The 1,874-nt window shown below is 44.9% G+C and overlaps 1 protein-coding gene across 1 annotated transcript in view; it reads left to right on the forward strand.

The window, feature by feature from the left end:
* Positions 1–1,868, forward strand: part of LOC107577511 (extensin-like) — a gene marked incomplete at its 3' end in the record, with an annotated part of 2,255 nt that extends 387 nt beyond the window's left edge. Inside the window, exons 2-5 of the mRNA XM_016263579.1 lie at positions 78–164; positions 728–845; positions 1,037–1,206; positions 1,286–1,868. Coding sequence (XP_016119065.1) covers positions 78–164; positions 728–845; positions 1,037–1,206; positions 1,286–1,868 — 958 coding nt within the window. The remainder of the gene's footprint in view (positions 1–77; positions 165–727; positions 846–1,036; positions 1,207–1,285) is intronic.
* Between the last annotated feature and the right edge of the window lie 6 nt (positions 1,869–1,874).

Consider the following 1,874-nt stretch of genomic DNA (forward strand, 5'->3'; position numbering starts at 1 on the left):
TTTTTTTTTATACCTCTCATCTCCTGTTTTAACATTTCATTCCCATTTTTCACTGCTCTCTCTTTCTTGTATTGCAGGATGTTCTCCTTATGCAAGCTTTCCCTCTAAGACTCTCGCAACAAACTTAATCTCTGACCTGTCCTCCTCCTCTCCTCTTGACCTAGGTAACTGGTTTAATTCTGCTTAGCAGCCTGTCCTCTCCCCTATTCCCTGCGATTTGTTATTGACTGCGAGACGGCTGAGCAGCACTGTTGTACATGTAGCATTCGAAACCAGAGTTAGGCACGCAGTTGGCTAGTGACATAAGCAACTGCTCTATAAGAAAATTTCCCATCAGAAATGTATATGTAATGCTTAAAAATAATGTTTTTCTAAATGCCTAAGCAAAATAATCCCATTGTCATGAAGAAAAAATGTTATATAAAATGTTTTGACTCTTCTGACCTATAATATTTATTTTTCCTGTTCCCTTCCATTCAGCTTAGGTCCTAAATTTTTACATCTGTTTGCTCTTCTTAATAATATCATAAGTAGAAAAAAAAGAGAGAAAAGGACCAACAAACAACACAAACATGTCTCTGTATTCTAGGGTGCATTATATTTTTGCTGCATAATTTGTTTAAATTAAATGCCTTTGTTTCTCAAAGTTAATCATAAAATTTGGAAATAAAATGCTTGTTGTTGGGATAATAAATTATTCAATTATTTATTTTTGGTCCTGCTAAAGGTGTGAGAGGACCTCCCACCTCAGGGGCACCACCTGTCTCAGGTGCCCAGAGCTATTCTCAGTTTGGGCAAGGAGAAACTCAGAATGGACCACCTCCAATGGGTGCTCCACCACAGAGGTCAGTGACCCATTATATCAGCATGTGTGTTATCAGCACTATGTGTTGTTTCTTCAGTTTTGTGGCTGATATTGCTTAAATGGGATATAAATAATTACTATTTAATGAATGCAAAGTGAGTCTTATTTTCAAGATTTCGCAGCATTGTCATGTTTCTTAATTTGATCTTTTTTTTTAAATTGCTTGTTTAGCCCTCCAGTGTCTCAACCTTACACTCCAGGTGCAGTGAATCTGTCTGGTCCTCAGCCCCTCTACAGCCAGCAGTTTGGAGCTCCAACTGTCAGCATGCAGCATATGACCAATCAGATGGCCAGCATGCAGGTTGGCTCAACTGCACCTTCCCCTGCAGGCCAAGGCTATGGTAAATAACTCTTTTTAAACTTTAACTTATGATCTAGAGCTTGCTGTGATTGATTGATTTGTTCTGTCTTTTTTTCTAGCCCCTCCCTCTATGTCCCAGGCCGCTATGTCTGCTCCCTACACACCTGCAGCTCCTCCTACTTTCCCAACCACTTCCAATGCTCCCTCACAGCCTCCGCCTACTGAAGCTGTAGCTCAGCCTCCTCCACAGTCCTACTATGGAGCTCCACCACCTGCCCAACAGCTTTTCCCAAATGCTGTCCCACCTTTCTCCTCCACTGGCCCCACTCAGCCCCAAGCTCCACCACCTGTTTCTCCACAGTCCTTCCCTCAAGCTCCGCCTGTCTCTCAGCCTCCTTTTTCCACAGCCCAGGCGCCTCCAGGTCCCACTCAGTCATACGGAGGCCCACTTCCTCCAACACAGCCATCTTTCTCGAGACCACTGCTTCCCACCTCCCAGCCCTCCACATTCCCTGCAGGTCCACCACCCACCTCGACTCCATCTCAGCGTCCAGGGATCATGCAGCCCCAACCACCAGTTTCCCAACCCTCACCTTACCACTCAGGTCCCCCTCCAACCTCTACTGGTTTTCCACCACAAGTTGGTGCTCCACCAAGGCCTCCTTTTGCTGGAATGCAGGGCCCTCCTATGGCATCTCAAGGGCCTCC

The sequence above is a fragment of the Sinocyclocheilus grahami genome, unplaced genomic scaffold (assembly GCF_001515645.1).
Source record: "Sinocyclocheilus grahami isolate Dianchi unplaced genomic scaffold, SAMN03320097.WGS_v1.1 scaffold6274.1, whole genome shotgun sequence".
NCBI lineage: Eukaryota > Metazoa > Chordata > Actinopteri > Cypriniformes > Cyprinidae > Sinocyclocheilus > Sinocyclocheilus grahami.